Source organism: Camelus bactrianus, chromosome 1 (assembly GCF_048773025.1).
Source record: "Camelus bactrianus isolate YW-2024 breed Bactrian camel chromosome 1, ASM4877302v1, whole genome shotgun sequence".
Taxonomy (NCBI): Eukaryota; Metazoa; Chordata; class Mammalia; order Artiodactyla; family Camelidae; genus Camelus; species Camelus bactrianus.
The window spans coordinates 97,598,407-97,617,906 of NC_133539.1; the positions used below are offsets into that span (position 1 = coordinate 97,598,407).

Here is a 19,500-nt window from a genome sequence, read left to right on the forward strand (position 1 = left end):
TAAAATTTTAAAGCAAAATGAATCAATTAGACCTGTGTTTCCAGTTGATAGAATCAGAACACAGAAGAATTATCTCAAAGTCTTTAAAATGTGATAATCTGATTATGTGTCCATATGATATCTTAAGAAGAGAAAGAACTCTTTTTTTTTAATATTGGTAATAGTTTTGGTATTGTTCTTCTGAGTCTGCTGTATGTGTATTGTGTAATTAAAGAAGAAAATAAATAATTATGATGGTGTCTTCGAGCATCAAAAAATAAACTACAGATGTAAGGTCAATGAAATAGAGTAAAAATCCTATAGTCCTGAATTTAAATTGGAAGCAACAGTATCATGATTTATTGTATCTTTAAAACCATATATATTTCTTAGCTCTATTCACTGAAAAGCCCTAGAAAGAATGACAAACCCAGGAGTAATGATCACCCCCTCAGTCTCTAAATACCATGTTCAATTAAGAGGAACCAGAGCTCCTTGGAGAAATGACTGGTTCCATGTCAGGAAAAGAATGGAACAAAATGGGCCTGGAACATCTTATCAGACAGAAAACTAAGAGCAATCAAAACCTCCTAGATTCATGTAGAAAGAAATCAGGATTAAACCTGAGAAAGTTTGAAATGAGACAATGTGAACATCTATAAAGATGATAACTGCAGTGGACTGAAGCATATTAAATAGGTTTTCACTCATGAGTTCGTTATACTTTAAATATATGTGTTAAATCATCTTTGGAAGATACTAGCAAGCCAAATCATTTTAAAAACAGTAAATAAAGGGGAAGAATCAAGTGTTTATCCTATCTTTCCTAAACAGACTGTACATCAAAGTAATCATTTATAAGATGTGAGTTCTCTGTATAGAAGTATTTTAGCTAATAAATGAAGAAGGAATTATAAAATTAGATTAGCTGCAAATCCTAAAGAACTAATGGATCCCGACTGATCATTAATGATTGATCACATTACAAAGAGGGAACCAAATATTATGCCTCCTGATGGAAATACATAATAACACATAAATTATTCTTGCCTTACCTATCCTCCTGGCCCTCCAACTGCACTTGAATTTGAACAAACCTCTAGATCTAATTAGCTATTTACAGGGAAAACAAGTAACAAAGGAATATTCTAGGCAATACACCAAGGATGCAGTCAGGAATGTCCAGACTGTGGTAAATTTTACAGGACAAATGATCCTGCTTCTTCAAAAAATAAATGATTAGGAAAAAAGAAAAAAGAGGCATAGCAAACTTACAGATTAAAAATAGGGTGATCACATGTCCTTATTTGCTCTGAAGTGACAATAAAGACAAACGTGTTGATATTAATGTTTACTTAAAAACAAAAGGTGAAACAATGATAATGTAGTTATATATTTTGTATATAACCGTAACCTTATCTTCTAGTGATATATTCTGAGATATTTACAGGTGGGATGACAGGATACCTAGGACTTGCTTTGAAATAATCATGGTGTGGGGAAGGAAGAGTTGGGGGAACACCTGAGGCTGGACAGTCCAAACAAAACTGGCCATGAATTGATAATTTTGAAACTGAATGATCAGATTCATCATATTCATCTCTCTACTTTTAAATATGTTTGTAAGTTTCCATAATAAAAAGTAGAGTAAATTAAAGTGTAGGTAGGCAGGCAGGCAGACAGACTGACCAACAAGCCAGCCAGCAGATAGATGAAGCAGACAGTATGCGCAGGTCTACAATCCCTCATGCACAGGTCTGAAACCTAAAAAGCTTTAAAAAGTAGTGTTTGCAATTCCTTTGATGGTCAACCTGAACTGAACTGACATGATAAAATACTCATACATTCATTGCAGAGAGATATATATAATTTGTTCAATTATGGGATGCTGCCTCAAATCCTATTGGGACTGTTACTTAACTTTTAAAAATCTGAAAGTGTTTCAATTCCATAATACATCTGTCCCCAAGAGTTGGGATAGCGATTTTGTGGACTTGTATTAACATGGAAAGGGTCTAAATATTAAGTAAGTAAAGTATGTTACAAAAGTACTAGGTATTCTATGGTACTATTTTAATGAGCACATTATCACTAATTAATGTCAGCATTCAAATACAGAGGAAAAAATTAAAAACTTTTTAAAAACAGTAGCTGTTGTTAGAGAATAGCATCATAGGGACTTTCATTTAAACATTTTATATTTCTGGAATTTTCCATATTTTACCAGCAAGTATATATTACTTTTTAATTTAAAAAGTGTGACTTTACAATTAAAAACAAAAAAAAAATACTCTTTAAAACACATACTAAAATACATAGAATTTTTCTAAATGATGGAATATCAAGGTAAAAGCAAGTGGTAGTTCTCCCTTCCTATCAATTACACAAATCTGGCTGATAAAATAGCACCCTGCTTAACTATTCTTCATATAACATCCAAAATTAATTCCCTAACTTAGTAAAAATGTTCTGAGCATAAAATATGTGAACAGTATTTTAAATATAAAAACCATATAGGGAAAAATGACAAAAACCATTTAAACAGAAAACCTCTCCCCGTCCTTTTTATTCATATTCAGCCTCAAATATTTGTGGATATTTTCCCCTCCTAAATATTAGAACTGAATTTCATTGTGCCAATTTCCCCTTTTGGCAAATGTAAATAGTAAGAGATAACAGTAACGTCTAGAGGGTTGTTGTGAGAATTAAATGTAACAAATGTAAAAGCATTGCTTTCATGAGTGCCTGGCACTTGCTAAATCCTTCATAAATACTACTGCTTTATTATTAATATTGTTACTGTTCTTCTTAGTCAGAAGTCTGTTCCTGTCCACTGTTTTGGGGATCTGTTTCATGGAAGAAGCTCTGAAGTGTGAATTGCACTGTTTTCTATATTAGATGAGACAGTTGTGCCTTAAGTTATAGTTTATATGTTACTTTAGTAATGAGATTTGGGGGCGAATTCCATATAAAAGTTTTAAATTCCAAGTGAAACTTTTTAAACTTAAAAACAATTTTTTGTCTTTGTAGAAGTTAGTTACTTACCATACTGTGTTTTGAATTCTTTATTTATAAAATATTTCTTTTAATAAAATACAAATACGTCAATGAAAAGTATCATATAAATACAAATCACAATGCTTCTAAATACCAATGATTTAATTAAACTATAAATGGGAAAGTTTGGTTATCTTTTAGCAACATGGGTGCCTTAATCTCTCTAGCATAAATTTATTTTCAATATGTAATTATACACAGGAAATACTATAATAAGTATTAAAACCATAACTTAAGAAGAGATAATTTAGTACAAGAGAATACAGTCTGAAACAACTAATATTACACGATTTTACTCTACTACAAAGAATAATTTTAAGCTACATGATTTTTTTTTGTATCTATTACTTACCCTTTTTCATATGTGAATTCATCTTTCAGGGAATTAGCTGATGATTCGCCAATAAAGACAGATGGAATGTCAATTTTCTTTAGCACCTCAACTGTATAAAACAATAATAAAATTATTCTTTAAAGCCCATACTTAGTGTACAATCAACTTTCTTCATAATAGCAGCAAATGCAACTGGAAACAATTACAATCAACTTGAATTTTCTTCTGGTTGATTTCCAGATTGCAGATTTATACCACCATCAATATAGTTGAGAAACATTATTACATTTACAATAATGAAAGCTAACATTTTGCATTATATGTATTACTGCAGTATCTCAATAATCCTATGAAACTGAAATATAATTCTTATTTTGAATAGTTCCATTTGATTTATTCCTCTACAGGCATGATTGACTATTAGTAAAAGAAAAATGTAAAGTTTTCTTTCCACTCATAACTTAATTCCTAAACAAAAAAGTGAAAAAGCTTTTTTTACATACCCAATCCCAGGAAAGGTGTAAGCCAAAGAATGTAAGAAAAGACCATTTTACAACAGTCTGAAAAATAACACCACACATCTAAGACTTTTCAGAGTGAAGAGCTGAGAGGAGTTCAGGAAGGGTATAGGATAGGGAAGCTGGGTAAATTTCTACTTCTTCCTGAGCCTGAAATTCATGGTGAAGCTTTGTGTTTTGATTGCTGTCTTAAGAAATTTGACTTTTACATCTATATTAAAAAAAACAAAATCAAATGCCAACAAAAAAAGACCTTTGTAAAAATTACCCACTACTCATGAAGTAAAATAAAAACAATCCTCTTGCTGTTACTATTTTAAAAAGCAGCCATATTTTTATAGCTTGAATTAACTGAACAGATTTGGCTTTAGAGAAAGTCTATTTGTTTTCTTTTGTTATGCTTTTCACAATAACTCTGTTTTACATTTCTTTAAAAAACACATATTTATTATTTATTTAAAAGGGGGGTAGATACAAGTAAACAGGAAGAAAACTGAACACAACCATAATTCTTCCCAACCAAAGACAAAGCTTTTATTTGAAGTAACATAAACAGTTCTAGAAGCTTCAACAAATACATACAACAATAATGTAACCACCATGACAAGATATAAAATGGTTTATCATTCCTCCAAATTCTCTCAAGCCTCTTTACAATCAACCCCTCCCCCAGCCTCAGCAACCACTGATGTATTTTTCTTTCTTATAAAGACAAGTTTTAAAGTCTTAAAATCTTGGTATCCTTAGCAGAGTAAATTTTTTTCACTTTCAGATTGTTTTGATTTATGCAAACGTAATCATTTGTTCCACACGTTCTGTTTTTCTCTCTCTCAAACACACACACAGACACATAGATGCAGACACACACACACACACACACACACACACACACACACACACACACACACACAGAGCCCATATCATATAAGCCCCAGGAAGGAAGGAACCAAAATGGTTAGTTAAGGAATATTTAACCACTATTTTTATATTAATGAGATCAATAAATATTTAAATTTTTATATTAATGGGATCATCAAATAATGGGAGAAAGTGTAGGCTTTTTTCCCACTCAATAGGATAACTCAGATATCCTGTCATGTCAATGAATAAAAATCCAATCTCATCATTTCTAATAGCTGCAGAGGTACTGTTATATAACCATGTATATTTCAGGGAGATATTTTCTATCATGCTAAGAGATCTTTCTCTTTCATACATCAGTTTAAAATTTAGTTTATTTAATAATTAAAACTTGGAATTGTATACCCTTTGTAAAATATTTTACTCTTCCATGAAGATACTCCCATAAACTCAAAGAGGAACTTTTGGCATGTAACTACTGGCTTGTATTATTGGAAGTAATATAACTTCCTTGAGTTATGGTATCTAAAGAGATGTAAAAAGCTCCTCACTTTAGTCAGAAGATTAAGAAGGGAGAAAAGGATGCATGCAGCCCCTATAAAATCACCAATCGCATTTTTCACAGAACTCAAACAAAAAAATTAAAATTTGTATGGAAACACAAAAGACTCTGAATAGCCAAAACAATCTTGAGAAAGGAAGTGAAGGAATCATGCTCCCTGACCTAAGACTATACTATAAAACTATAGTAATCAAAACAGCATGGTACGGACACAAAAACAAACTCATGGATCAATGGAACAGGACAGAAAGCCCAGAAATAAATCCACACACTTATGGTCAATTAATCTATAACAAAGGAGGCAAGAATATACAATGGGGAAAAGACAGTCTCTTCAGTAAGTGGTGCTGGGAAAACTGGACAGCTACATGTAGAAGAATGAAATTAGAAAATTCTCTAACACCATATTAAAAATAAACTCAAAGAATTAAAAGCCTAAATATAAGATCAGATACTATAAAATTCCTAGAGGAAAATATGGGCAGAACACTCTTTGACATAAACTGCAGTAATTTTTTTTGGATCTATCTCCTACAGTAATGTAAACAAAAGCAAAAATAAATGAATGGGACCTAATTAAACTTAAAAGCTTTTGCACAGCAAAGGATACCATAAACAAAATAAAAAGACAACTTACAGAATGGGAGAAAATATTTGCAAATGATGAGACCGACAAGGGCTTAATTTCCAAAATATACAAACAATTTACATAGCTCAATATCAAAAAAACAAACAACCCAATCAAACCTAAATAGACATTTCTCCAAATAAGAAATATAGATGGCCAATAGGCACATGAAAAGATGCTTAATATAGTTAATTATTAGAGAAATGCAAATAGGAACTATAATGAGGTACCACCTCACACAGGTCAGAATGGACATCATCAAAAAACCTACAAATCATGAACACTGGAGAGGGTGTGGAGATAAGGGAACCTTCTTACACTGCTGGTGGGAATGTAAATTGGTGCAGCCACTATGAAGAACAGTATGGAAGCTCCTTAAAAAACTAAAAGTAGAGTTACAATCCCACTCCTGGGTATATACTGGAAGAATACTCTAATTCAAAAAGATACATGCACCCCAATGTTCAGAGTAGCACTATTTACAACAGCCAAGACATGGAAGCAATCTAAATGTCCACATTTAGATAAATGGATAAAGTTATGTGGGATGTGTGTGTGTCTACACACACAACGGAATATTACTCAGTCATAAAAAATGAAATAATACCATTTGAAGCAACATAGATAGACCTAGAGATTATCATACTAAGTGAAGTAAGTCAGACAGAGAAAGACAAATAGCATATGATACCCCTTAGATGTGGAATCTAAAATATGATATAAATGAGCCTATTTACAAAACAGGAGTAGACTTACAGACATAGATAACAAACTCGTGGTTACCAAAGGGGAAATGGAGGGGGCAGGGGTTTGGGAATTGGGGATTAACAGACATACAACTACTATATATAAAACAGATAAACAACAAGAATCTACTGTATAGCACGAGGAACTATATTTAATATTTTATAATAACCTTCAATGAAAAAGAATCTGAAAAAGAATATAAAGAATATATTTATGTATAATTGAATCACTTTGCTGTACACGTAAAACACTGTAAATCAACTATACTTCAATTAAAAATTAAAAATAAATTAAAAAAAGAAAATAATGTAGGCAAATATGCATATCCATCTTGGAGATTTTATAATATCATTTATCTACTGAAAATAAAACCAAATATGTTTTAGTTCACAAAATACTTTAAAAACACTAAATTGTAATTCTGATCCATAAAACAGCTCTGTGAAGTATATTCTGCCAAGTAGTATTATCACATCACAGACAGATTATAATTTAAATGGCCAGCCCCAACCTCTCCAGATTTATGTACCTAATTGCCTATTCAATATCTCCATCATTTGATCGACTAATAGATGTTTCAAACATTATTTCTCAAACAGAACTCTCAATGTCTCTTTCCCTAATCAACTCTACTCCTACTCTTTCTCATCTTTGTAAAAAGCATAACTATTCACCTAGTTTCTCAGGTTAAAAATCTTGGAGTTCTTGACTCTCCTTCCTTTATTCCTTATATCAAACCCTATCAACTTCAAAATACATCCATAATTCTATCACTTCTCATTACAGTCACTACTAACACTCCAAATTACCATCACCTCTTGCCCAGCTGCTGCAGCTACATTCTAACTGGTCTCTCAGTTGGCACTCTTGCCCATCTTTCACCTTCAGTCTATTTTTAAAGAACAACCAAAGTGATCCTTTTAAAATGTGTCACCTCACACCTCTGTTTAAAACCTACATAAAACAAATTCCAAAGTCCTACGAGACCCAACTGATCTAGCCAGTGGCTCCCTTTCTAACCTCATTACCTGCAACTCTATCTCACTCCCTTGTTCACTCTATTCCAGCCACTGTGGTTTTCTGCCACACCTTGAAAACACCAAGTATGCTTTATCTTTGAGCCTTTGCATTTGCTTGCTGTTCCCTTTCCTTGGAATATCCTCTTCCAGAAATCTGTGTGGCTCAGCCTCTCACTTTAGACCTATGCTCAAATGTCAGAGCTTCAGAGAAATGTTCTCTGCCCCAATGTTCACAGCAGCACTATTTACAATAGCCGAGATATGGAAGCAACCTACATGTCCACCAACAGATGACTGGATAAAGAAGATGTGGTATGTGTGTATGTATATGTATATGTATATGTATATGTATATGTATGTGTGGTATATGTGTGTGTGTGTGTGTGTGTGTGTATAGGAATACTACACGGCATAAAAAATAAAATAATGCCATTTGCAGCAGTATGGACAGACCTGGAGATTGTCATTTTAAGTGAAGTAAGTCAGAAAGAGAAAGAAAAATACCATATCATATCACTTATATGTGGAATCTAAAAAAAGGACACAAACAAACTTACCTACAAAACAAACAGACTCACAGACAGAAACACAAACTTATGGTTACCAGTGGGCAAATGGGGTGGGAAGGGATAAACTGGGAACTTGAAATGTGCACCTTTTGGGAAGTGACGGAAATGTTAGCTATCTTTATTGTGGTGGTGGTTTCATTGGTGTATATATCTATCAAAATTCATCAACTTGTACAACTGAAATATGTGTAGTTTACTGTACAGGAATTATACCACAATAAAGGTGTTTAAAAAAAAGAAATATTCTCTGATCATTCTATCAAAAACAGCCATCCTCCTCTCACTCCTGTCACTCTGTATCCCTTTAACCTGGCATGTTTTTCTCCACAGCACTTACCACTACTTGACGTATAACATACCTCTTTGCTTATGTGTTCATTTTCTCTCCCACAACAGAATGCAATAATAATAATGACAGCAGTAATAATACTAGCAGCTAAATAACCCTCGAATGACTACTAAGAACGAGGCAGTCTTCTAGATGTTTTATATGTCGTCAACAACAACGTAATGAATGAAGTACTATTATCATCCCCATCTTACAGATCAGAAAAACTGAGGCACTGAGATGTTAGGTAACATTCCCAAAGTCACACAGGTAGTAGGTGGTCGAGCTGGGATTCAAATCTTGTAAGGCACTACCCAGAAGCCACACTTTTAACCACTGCCATTCTGCTACCTCAATGAAAAGTATGAGCAAAGCCTTAAAGCTGTATTATTTTCTGCTGTAGTCATGATGCCTAAAACAGAACTTAATGCAGAGCAGGCTGTCAAAAAATATTTGCGGAAGGAAGAAAGTAAGGAAAAAGGGAGAAGAAACAAATCCAGACATATTGATAACTTACTCTGATCATACAGTTAGGAATTTGCACAGCCTAGACTCAAACCTGAGGCTCTGATTCCTAATGTTGGCTCTTCCCACTCTGCCGTGGAAGGGTTTCCTCATTCCACTGCCTTTCATATGATCTTTACGATCTTGTCAAGTCAAATAAAAATTAAAATCATTCACCCTTTTACAGATGAAAATAAAGGGCCAGGAAAGGTTAGTAAATTTTCCAGCAGCACAGGTTAGTTCATATATATCATCTAGCCTGGAATAAACCACATTTCCTGGTCTTGGAGTTTGTGTTTTCCCCACCACATTATTCTGCCCCTGAAGATGACAAATGTGACTGGCTCACTGTCCTAGCTGAAATGAAAACAGACACATTCCTGTGTGAAATGTTGGCAACAAGGGGCCTTTAAAACTTTCTTTTGTTTCCATATATTAGAACCTCTGCTCTGTTCCTTGTGGCTATGATCTAAGTCTAAAAAAGAGGGATAGATATATACTTCTTTTAATAAATCCACGCTTTCTTTTCCTCTACCAAGTAACAGCAAAGATAAAAATGGTAAAGATCTTTACAACATGTGCTGGAAATATGAAATGTTCCAACTTACACATACTCAAGGATGGAGTAAAATGTTACAGAAAGTAATCCAAGTAATAAAGTCAGGAACCAAAATTCTAAGCAATCTTTGAAATATAGTAACTCAGCTGGAATATTTCCATAGCAACAACAGAATTATATGGTATGTGCCACTTTTAATATTTTCTCTACTTTCTTTAGGAACTGACATGATTATCACAGAAAAGGTTTTATTACAAAAACAAAACTGGTGTTAAAGGGAACTGACACTTCCAGCTTGCAAAATTTTTATTAAAAGCATGTCAAAAGAGTAAACAGTTTACAAAAACTAATCAGTTTATCCAACCCAAACCCCTTGAGAAGTCTTGAGGGTTGCTAAACCCTGGGCCCAGGCCTTCAGCAAAACACACAAAGAGTAAGTAACTTGCTCAAAATCATACAGCCAATACAAGTAGGAGCTTAGGTTTGAATTCAGGCCTATTTTTAGAGTATGTATGCTTTCCATTTTGCCAGTATTGTATACAGGTCACATAAGTGACTCACATGGGAGGTATCACGTGGGCTAGTAAATTTTTCTTTAAAGGAGATGATTAAAGGAGAAGAAGGAAAATGTGTCAAATCTGCACTACCAAAAGTACTAGTCTACTGGGTAAGTAACATCCCTTCATCGGTTCCTCTGATTCCTAAGCAGTGGTTGTCAAACTTTTTGAGAAATGCCAGAACTTCTTAAGGGTACTTCATGAATTCTGCAATTACGAATTAGTTAGCTGGAAAATTAAAATGATAATTTAAAATATAAAGAAATTAACTAAGGAATTTATTACTTAGTTTTATTCTTTATATATATTTTTGTAATTTTGCCCCAGATTATACTAAGGGTAAGAAGGAAAAAAGTTCAACTCAACAACAACAAAAAATACTGTCTCATGTTATAAAAAGATTTTTTTTTGGTCAAGGAATCCAAAATACTTCACATTGAGGATGTAGCTATTTAAAGTCCTAAATACATTCCAGTGGAGTATATCAGTACATAGCTTTATATCTGTTCTTTGCTCCAAGATCTTTCTTGCATGTATGACTCAATACAACTTAAAACAAGAGGTATTACGGTTATATACTAAAAGAAAAACAAAAATAAAATAATCATGAATGTTGGCAGTGTATTTAGTGTATTTTGGGTTCTGAACCCAATTGCCAGTATGTGTGGGGATCTTCCCTGCACCATCAAGCAACTCAGCTCAATTCTGATATTATTTCCCAGGAGACAGCATCAGATTCCACAGGTTAACGGTTTAGTCTCACAAGAATCCCCAACCCCCACTTCAGACACCAGTGGCCAGTCCAAGTTGTCACCTGTGTTTCTGACTCACCAACTATAGACTGAAGGGTCCAACAACCCTTACCCCATGGGTTCAATAAATCTGTGAGAGCAGCTCACAGAACTCAGAGAAACATTTTACTTACTAGATTACCAGCTCATTATGAAAAGATGTAACTCAGGAACAACCAAATGAAAGAGACGTATAGGGCAAAGTAAACGGGAAGGGATATGGAGGTTCCATGTCCTCTTCAGGAGCTCAGTGCTCCTAGCACCTCTATGCTTCCACCAACTCTGAAGCTCTCTGAGCCTATCCTTCTGGGTTTTTAATTAGGCTTCATTATATATGCATGATTGATTAAACCACTGGACACTGGAGATCACTCAACCTCCAGTCCCTTGCCCCTTCTCTGAGATCAGGGTGTGGGACGGAAAATTCCAACCCTCTAATCACATGGTTAGTTCTAACAAACAGCCCCCAGCCTTTGGTGTGGTCCTAAAGTAGCCTTATTAACCCAACAAAAGACACTTTTGTCACTCTCACTAAATTGAGTGAAAGCACCTATCTTAAAAGTCACTATCTGATTAAAGCCAGTTATTTCATTAAAATTGGCACATTTTCCCTTCAAGCTAATATTTAGTAAAGAATAAGGAAAGATATTCCCATTTTGAATGAAAAGCTATAGGCATGCCAATGTATGTTAAGGGGCTAACAATAATCAACTGGTGGTATAAGAAAGCACAAGTATGGGCTTTGAAATTCTACAAGAATACAGTAGCTACTCAGTACATCTGCATATCCTAAAATTAATGTTGTGAATCCCTAAATAAACCACAAAAATTCTCCTATGGCATTCCTAACTCAATATGATTATCTCTATTTAAAGCCTGGTTTTCCTTTGATTTTTACCAAAATATCAACGGATCCTATAAAATGAAACACATAGGTTAAAACAACAACAATGACAACTAACTGTTCCAGAAAGAACAAGTCAATTCCACTTCTGTTGTGAACAAAGTTGTCCTAAGAGGATTAAGAATTGGGAATTATCTTTCTGACAGAGAAGAAATCTTGCTTTTTAAACAGAAAATGAAAGAAGAGAAATTCTGTCAAGTTTTAGTTTCGAATGATCAGTCAAACAGGAGAGAAGAAAAGTGATACCTGTACTTACTGTCGTTGGATCCCATGCTAATGAGGTCATCAGAATCAACATTGTGAACTATGGCTGCTTTGTATCCTGCTCTCTGTGCATTTAAAACCTGCAAATTAGAAAACAGTCATGATATGAGGAATAAAGTCTTTGTCATAAGGTCCCTCAAATTCACAAACACAAATCAACAAGTCCATAGCATATAACTAGGATGAGATTATGCATGCGTATATATATATAAACAGATCTTAAGTGTGTTCCCGAAACATAATCAATGATTTACAATTGATTATCAAGGACTTCTTTAGATAGCTTCTTGATTTCCTTCATGGCATTAAGTGAAATGAGAAGCAAATAAAGGAAAGACATACAAACTACCATACTAAAAGGATCCAAAGCAATAAACCTGTCTAGCTCTAGAGAGGTAGAGATTTGTGATCAGGCTCAAGAGTCATCAGCCCTTGAAAACTCAACTCTACCTCCACTACTTATTAGTGAGATAAACTTGGGCAAACTCTTTCTTCCTTAATCCTCAGCTTCCCAACTTTAAAATGAGAATGACAATATTTTTCTCATATGTAATGTAATTTTAAATGCTTAATACCATGCCTAATGCATAAAAATGAGTCAAATAAAAGTTATTCTTATTATTAGCTTCATCATCGACCATTTTCTTTAAAATTCCTTTCTAAGGCTTTGAAAGAATTAAAAATACCTCTAGCCTGAAGTTGTTTATTTCGGTTCTATCTAGCCATACAATCTTTCTTAAAGCTAGTCTCCAAATTAGTAAGCTTCACACCATAAGAATATGGCTAGATGTGTGGCAGAATTTTCTTACATAAAAGATTTGAAAAGTATCCAAACATGTTACCACACCTCACTTTTAAAACAATAATCTGTTTTAAATAAAAATAAACCCAGACCTAACCTCCTTTTTATACCATCATTGGACCATTTGGGAAAAATAAAAAATCAGATCATTATTTGTATACTTGTTAAATAAAATGAAAACTGGATACTCAAAAAATATATACATATATATATAATATAGTTTTGAACACTTGAAATACTTCTGAATACTTTAAAACTATACATATAGTTTTAAATACTTAATATGGTAAGAAATTCTTGAAATATATTACCTCATAATCAGTACATAATGGTGTCTCTCAAAGTGCCTCTTTATAATACTTCTAAAATTAATTTTTAAAAGAATTTCCAGAAGGTCTAATATTAGTTCTGTTTTAGTTATTAGCATATAATGATTCAAAATTCTACTATAATTCAATAAAGATAAGACCTGAATCAAACTCAAAGAGTGAAGGAAAGCTTAAGAGTTGAGTTTTTGAGAAAAATGAATGCCCAAGTATTCTGTAGGCTCTAGATTTGAATACTAGGTAAGAGAAATGAGGCTCATGCAACCAATCCCATCTGGCAAGAGTAAAATTCTCTTCTACATTACCCCTGCCTTCTCTGAAACTACCATACCCCACAATGCAAGGTGGAATTCTGAGAGACAATAATGTGAATCAATCAGAATAATTTTATCCTATTACCACAAAACTCTGAATCTGCAGTACCTCAAAGAATTAATATTTTGTTCATCTTTACAGGTTCTATAGCCCCTATGAAATAGCCTGACACAGAGTAAGCACTCATTAAATATTACTTGAATGAGAAAATATATAAAATGTGTGCTTAAAATAATAGCTCACATTATAACATTATAAACACAAGAGATAAAATTAGGCAGAGTTTTTTAAAAAATCAATTAAAATGGCATAAATAGTTCACCAACATAGGACCTACTGCTTTAATGTTGGGAATAGTAGCAAGAAAATCAACCAGCAAACAAAACTATTACTAGGAACGTTTTGCAGTCATGCAAGTAAACGTCAATAATCAAAAAAGTAAGTTTACTATTTTTTGCCTATGTGTGCATGTTTTATTTTAGGTAGATTTTCTTATCTAATTAAAATTGAGAAAATGCTAGCCCCCACAGCTTCTTCCCCATAGATTTTACTGCCTTCCAAGGAGAGGGAAAAAAATTTCTTAAGTTTTATATTATTATATAGTCATTATATTATACAGTCATTATATAATCATACATAGTCATCATATAGTCATTATATTATCATAGCAGTATAGAATTCACTTAGCTTTTATTTAAACAAAAGTAAACTTGGCTGGAGTTTCTACCAGTTTATCTGATGCTTTAATGACCATTTAACTGTTCCCAAAAAGCTAACCAAGTAACTAAGAAATGTTTCTTTCACAAATCCGAAACACAACTGTTCCCTGAGATACAATTTAAGAAATACATAATTTATGTCAAAAGCTGTTCTTTGCTAATATAAAACTTAAGTTTTACACTTCTTTTTAAAGCCAACTAATACACAGTCATTGAAATTACATGATTTAACTGCTTCACTGTAAAATATATATTTGTGAGCAGATACATTCTAGGATACAGAGAAAGGTAGTCTCAGGAACTATGATAAAGTATCAGAAATGTGGTTCAATTCAATAAGCATTTGCTGAATTTACGTAACAAGTAAGGTACTGTGTGTTGGGCACAATGCAGAACTCAAGGCAGATCAGAAACAATCATTTTCCTCAAGGAGATCCAAACAGGTCAGGTGCTCTCTGGTCTCTTCTTGCTCACACTATCACCTCTGCTTGGAACAGGCCTCGTCTTCTGAACGCCTAATCTGGCCTTCAGATTCCATTATCTCCGTGAAATCTGCCCTGTCCCATGCCCTGTTGCACATGATGCCCCAAGTGCAGTATAACTGCTTCCTGCTTTGAGTTTTTATATCAATTTGTTATATTTTTCTTAAATATTTTACATACTGCCTTATATTATACTTGTGCATACATGTACTACCTCATTTACAGAACAAGCCTTCCTGGGGTTCTTAAATCTCTGACAGCTGTCTATGTGTGAACTTTCCTGGTAAGAAGGGACAAAATAATCATCAGTTTTACAAGAGGCTTTCTGAAGTGCAAATTAAGAATCATCAATATAAATTAATGGGTTTACAACAATCTACTATATGTGTAACTATACTGGTCATTAGATTCTTAAAACTGCACCAAGGAACTGAGGAAAACTTTCTTATACATCCAAAATGCAATTGGTTCCATTAACACAATACAAAATTATATCAATACCAAAAGCTGTTCTCTAATAATAAAATTTCTAAATTAGAAAACCACTAATTGTCACATGTGACAATGAATATATATATGTTCATGTATAACTGAAAAATTGTGCTCTACACTAGAATTGGACACAACATTGTAAAATGATTATAAATCAATAAAAAAAGTTAAAAAAATTAAAAAAAAAAGAAAACCACTAAAAATGGAAGGAATTCTGTAATCACAAATGTGAGTTCCAAAAAAAGAGAAATGTTTTCAAAAAATGAAACAAGGCTTTCCCAAGGTTTTTGTTGTTGTTTTTATTGATTTTTAAAATAAACTAATGAAATTAAATCAAGAAACATTAACATATGGACCAACAGGCTTATGAATACAAACAAGGACAGTATATCTGTGTTTATGAACTATGTCAGTCAAATTAAATTACATCTTTAACTAAGCAGCAGCTGGTATTGTCAAAAACACACGAGGCAGAAATAAGACCTAAATCATTCAGTAAGCATGTGCCTGGTTTCACATTCATAAAATGCAATTTCAAACACATGTTGTCACATGGAGGCAACAAACTCAAAGGTTCATAAATAAAAAGCATGCTCAGTAACCAAACCTAAATTCCAAAAGAGCCATCAAAGCTGAAAATTACATGAAAAAGTCTTCCGAGCTGTATATTGCCAATCTGCCCTTTAAAGGAAACTGATCAGAGCTATTGGCCCAAATTGTGGTATCAAAAATAGTTTATATTGAATCAACATATTAGCAGCAACTCAATTATATAGATCAGGTTGCACCTTACCAAGAGTTTTAAGGAAGTATGGGACTGCTGGCTTATAGATAGCCAATATACCAGAAGACAGCAGACTGCTAAGGGAAGAGACTTCAGTAAGACAGGTTCTAAAAGGAACCCTGGAAATGACACAGTAGCTCATCTTATTTCCAGATTAGACAAATTATTAGTACTGACACTAATAAAACAGGCCTTGGAAGAAGAAAGAATTAATTGCACTGTCAAGATGATCATGAGTAGAGATCTTTTAAGGGACACACAGGCATGAGGAGCTGTGGGGGAACTGTTGATAAAGCATACATAACAAGGCTCCAGACCAAAGGCTATATGCATGAGTAAAAGAAGCCTCTATGTGCCATTGCTTTACGTATATTATCTCTAATACCTAACACATCTCTACAATATAGATATTCTTTTCTATATTTTAGAAACGAGGAAAGATGAGTAAACGAAACTGCCCCATAAGGTCACATTTAGGCAGAGCTGAGATTTGAACACAACTTTATCTGATTAGATAGAGAGGCCTGGGGTTTCCCAATGAATGGAGATGAGAAACAGGATTATTAACCTTACTTAACATTTTGCAAATGTCTGGGAAGAGAAACTGAACTGAGAAAGCATCAAGACTTAGACAACATTAATCTCAAAATCTTATGGGCAAAATAAAACTTACATACAAAACAGAGTATAAGCCAAGAAGCAAAGTACTAAAATAGTGTGATGGAGTTTAAAGAAACTTAGAGAGGGAAAAAGCTCTAGGCTGAAATACAGCAGATTTTATTGGACGTGGATTACACTTTAACAAAAAGAGGAAATTTGGGCTAACAGTGGAAAGAGTTGAGGGGAAATTTCTCACATGAGAGGAATGGAGAAATAACAAGACAAAAGGCAGGACCTAACAAGGCATATTAAAAACAAAACAAAACAAAACAAAAAATTTTTAAATGACCTTACTAAGTAAAGAAGAGTGGTACTGAAAGGAAGAAAAGCAGAGGAGATAAAAGTATACTCTTGGAAGGAGATTACTTGGATTCAGATTCTGTCATATACAAGCTGTATAAACTCAGGCAAATAACTTAGTTTCTATAAAATGGGCATGATAATACATTCAATTTTTAACATTATCCTGAGGATTAAATGATTTGTTATATGTAAAGCACTTAAAATAGAACTTAGGTACTGCCTGGCACACATTAAATAAAGCTAGTTATTATCACTGCTACTGGTTTTTATAGTTGCTGTTGGAGACAGAGGTGAGGAGAGGGGAAAAAAGGGACAGGTAGTGCCATACCTTGAAGGCCATTCAGAAAAGTAGACGTGGGATCGCCTCTGCCAAGGCACTTGAATGAGGGGTTGACATGGCTAAAGAAATCCTTTAGAACAATCTGCAAATACTTAGACTGACATGTAGAGGACATACTGAAAATCTGAAAGTTGTTATGACAAGGCAAGATGATGGCAATGAAGTGAAAGACCATTATTTTTTATTCCTTTTCATAATCAGTTTTTGATTCTAAGAAACTCAGGGAATATCCTTAACCAAAAATGGGAAAGCTGACAAATGAAGCTTATTATCATAAGGAAGAAGAAGGAACGGTTCTGAGCACACTAAATTTGAGAGGTAGCAAGGTTTCTACACACAGATATTCTAGGTAGGTAGAATTTAAAGTATCAGGACTTGAGATTAAAATTTACAGATTTTCAGCACATTAATTCATTTATTCACTCAACAAATATTTGGAATAAATATAGCCACCTGGTTGTTAAAAATAATTAAATAAGCCTCTAATAAAACATAATTCATTCACATTTTTACATATCGTAGAGTCTTCAATCCCCTTTAACATCTATACATGAACTGAATTAAGTGGACTTTGCTTTTCCCCTGGAAGAAGACACTACAAATAAGCAGACCTGTGTATTTTTCTAGGTTATACACCTGCAAGAAAGGTAAAAATCCAAGAGGTGACTTTCCTTGATGGAAAAAAACCTTGAAAAGAATTTAATTATTTTATCAGTCTGTCTGCTCATGTAAAATGAGTACACTTGGAACAAGAACATTTTTAATGTAAAATGTGTTTCAAGTTCTAAAGACTTTATCTGAATTATAGTGCTATTTTTTCCATGCATGGAGAATAATTTGTAACGTTTGAACAGTAGTGAAAGGCAAGCTTGAAACGAGAATTACTTCAGACAGACGGATGATATTCCATGAACACCATACATGCATCTCCTGTAGATGTCCACAGTTTCAGAGGATACCCATCTTTTTCTTTTAACTTTTTTTATTGAGTTATAGTCAATGTCAACATTTTACAATGTTGTGTCAAAGAACATCCATCTTTAGGTGATAGGCAAAAGAAGTTTGATTTAGAATAGAAGCCATTTTAAATACTTTCTCCTCCAATTTTAATGAGAATACAACCTTAAGTTTAGATCATTATTTCCACATTTTTATTACAAGTGTAAAAAGGTGATTGATTTTAATTGGGAAGCTGAAAGAGAATATTATATTGAAATATTTCAGATTGTAATTCATGCAGAATAAAAAATATATGATTTAGAGGAAAATTTCAGTGACAAGTTATAGTTTTATTTACTTAAACAAGTAAAGTAGTAAGAACAGAAGTAGAAGAAGACATACTGAATATCAGGGAAATTTAACTATCCTGGTTTATCTATAAATGTAAAAATTACATCTATCTGAAGATGTATTTTGAGTGCTTAACCACTAGGAAAAGAATGACTAAACTTTCTTGAACTCCCTTTAATCATGTGATTTATTTTCTTTTTGCTCTCAATCTGCTTTCCGGCAGAAGGACATTCTGAGGACAATCAGAAAATTTAAACACCTATTCTAATAATTAGATAGAATATACTTTCTAAAAAAAAATATATATATATATATATATTTATATATATATCACATATATATTTTAAATATATATATATAAAATATATATATAAATACTCTGTATTATTAGATATAGTACTTATCAATAGTAAATTTCCTGAGTGTGGTAACTGTACTTTGTGAACATGTAGGAGAACACTGCTGTGTGAGAGAGAGAGAGTAATGAGGCACAAAAGACCAGGCTATTCCAAAACAGTTTAGGCAATTATGATATAAACTACAAGCTTTTGTCTTAAGGGCATTATTTTTCTAATACCCATCTGAGTACTTTGACAACCTGATACATTTAAATCAAGGCAATATCACAATAATTAACTGTAAATAGAGTAATTTTCAACTGCTATAGTTCATTAATAAAGGACATAAATGTGAACTAATCTAACCATGTTCTCAAAAAAGATAAAACCAAAATCCTGCTGCTTTAAAGATAAATGGAAATCACAACACTAGAAATCTAAATTTGTGATATTTTGTATTTTAAAGTA

The 19,500-nt window shown here is 33.1% G+C and overlaps 1 protein-coding gene across 4 annotated transcripts in view; it reads right to left on the bottom strand.

The window, feature by feature from the left end:
* The window catches only part of RNF13 (ring finger protein 13), a 115,890-nt gene that overhangs the window by 39,121 nt on the left and 57,269 nt on the right, over nucleotides 1–19,500 (bottom strand). For 3 of the 4 annotated variants that reach the window (XM_010970393.3, XM_074369647.1, XM_010970392.3), the window contains 2 exons: nucleotides 12,174–12,261; nucleotides 3,389–3,479 (listed from right to left, as the gene is read on the bottom strand). In XM_010970393.3, the coding sequence (XP_010968695.1) occupies nucleotides 3,389–3,479; nucleotides 12,174–12,261 (179 nt within the window). Of the gene's footprint in view, nucleotides 1–3,388; nucleotides 3,480–12,163; nucleotides 12,262–19,500 lie in introns of all 4 variants that reach the window. The other variant, XM_045506920.2, reaches the window with a different exon arrangement.